The 1,897-nt window shown below is 39.3% G+C and overlaps 1 protein-coding gene across 1 annotated transcript; it reads right to left on the bottom strand.

The window, feature by feature from the left end:
* Positions 1–214: 214 nt before the first annotated feature.
* On the bottom strand, positions 215–1,153 carry LOC110259116 (olfactory receptor 5AN1-like). The gene has a single exon (XM_021082425.1). The coding sequence runs from the start codon at positions 1,151–1,153 to the stop codon at positions 215–217; it is 939 nt and encodes a 312-aa protein (XP_020938084.1).
* Positions 1,154–1,897: the final 744 nt, after the last annotated feature.

Here is a 1,897-nt window from a genome sequence, read left to right as displayed (position 1 = left end):
GTAGAATGAAAATAATGGGCCTCAAGGACTGAAAGATATTTTGTCTGTGCAGCAGAATATAGCTGTTGGTCCATTTTGGCATATGATCTCTGTCACATTAAACCTTTTTGGTCCAAGGCAGTGTGAATTTTGATATTCTCCATTAATGTGAATATTATTGTGTGTTAAGCTGATTCTAACAGGACAAACCTGTCAGACGTCACAATCTGTTACCTCAGCAACACTCTTTCCCCTTTTGCAATCTCTTCAAGGCATCTTTGATTTCTTTGTTCCTCAGACTGTATATCAAAGGGTTCAGCATGGGAATCACCACAGTGTAGAAGACTGAGGCAAATCTGTCAAAGCTGGAGGAACCACCAGAGCTGGAACTCAAATAGACAAACATACCTGAGGTGTAGAAAAAGGTAACTGCTGTCAAGTGAGAAGCACAGGTGTTGAAAGCCTTGGACCGACCTTTAGCGGAAGTGATCTTCATGATGGAGATGACAATGTAGACATAGGAGATCATGATAACCAGGGCATTTATTATCCCAAAGATCATTGTTGATATAGCAGTCAAGAGTCGTACAAAGAACGTGTCAGAGCAGGAAAGAACCAACAGCTGCGGCAGGTCACAGAAGAAGTGTTGAATGACATTAGGCCCACAGAAGCGGAGCTGAAGCATCGCACACACGTGGAACAGAGAACTAGAGAGTCCAGCCATATAGGACCCCAGCACCATCCGACCACAGAGAGAGGGTGACATGATGGATGAATAGAGGAGTGGGTTACAAATGGCAGCATAGCGGTCATAAGCCATGACTGTCATGAGACAAGACTCGCTCAGTCCCATGGTTGAAAACACAAAGTATTGAATGGCACAACCCACAACAGTGATAGTTGGCTTTGCCTGGAAGAAGTCATAGAGCATCTTGGGGGCTGTAGAGCTCACATAGCAGATGTCTATAAAGGACAGATTACTGAGGAAGAAGTACATGGGTATGTGGAGGTGGGAATCCATCCTTATCAGGACAATGAGACACAGATTCCAAGTCAGAGTCAAAATATATATCACCAGGAACACCACAAAGAGGACTTCTCTGATATGGGGAAAATCTGAGAATCCCAAGAGGATAAAATGGATGATACGTGTAGTATTTTCTCCCCCATTCATTGGCTTTGTACTCCTGAAGTCAGAAAAGAAAGAGAATGCATTGCTGACTCAGGTGAAACGGTAACATTACAAATCTAATACACGCCATATTTTTCCTCCATTGAGCCCTAGCAAAGGGAATATCCTTCACTGCCTTGGGGTAAAGAACTCAGCTTTTCTTCTTAAATTGTCAGCAAATACCTTCTCATAGCCTCAGGTTCTCAGTTATTTCAGGAGTTCTCATGACAATTTATAAAAGTACTTAAGATGTTGACTGAAAAGTCTTAAAAAAGCAATATAAATTCTGTGATTACTATATAAAAGAGTATATCATTGATTAAATTTACAGGTTGAAAAAAGGAAGGTGTCACTTTGCTGTACAGCAGAAGTTGGCACAATATTATAAATCAACTATATTTTAAGATTAAGTAATTAATATGAGTTTTTTTAATGATATCTCATAATTCAGGATATAACTGGTGCTTTATAATAGTATTGCATAAGTACCATCATTTCGCAATAATTTTGAAAGAGCTCTTCTCTCCCAAATGACCATCTAGATATATTTTCACATTCTCTTCTTTTACTCATAAGAAAAATTACTCTGTCTACAATAAAGTCTCAAGATTTTTGCAAACATATTCAATCAAACAGCTCCTAAGTGGCCTAGAAATTTTTACCATGATTTATAATCCTGATAATATCTTGGAGGGACAGAGTCTGTTTGCCCCATTAAGTTATGAAGTAAGTCTTCTTAGGGAAGAC

Source organism: Sus scrofa, unplaced genomic scaffold (assembly GCF_000003025.6).
Source record: "Sus scrofa isolate TJ Tabasco breed Duroc unplaced genomic scaffold, Sscrofa11.1 Contig856, whole genome shotgun sequence".
Lineage (NCBI taxonomy): Eukaryota > Metazoa > Chordata > Mammalia > Artiodactyla > Suidae > Sus > Sus scrofa.
Note: the sequence above shows the minus strand (reverse complement) of the source record. Positions and strands in the feature narration are given on the sequence as shown.

Coding starts and splice junctions, on each gene's coding strand:
- LOC110259116 (XM_021082425.1), bottom strand. CDS start 1,153: ATGAATGGGGGAGAAAATACTACACGTATCATCCATTTTATCCTCTTG.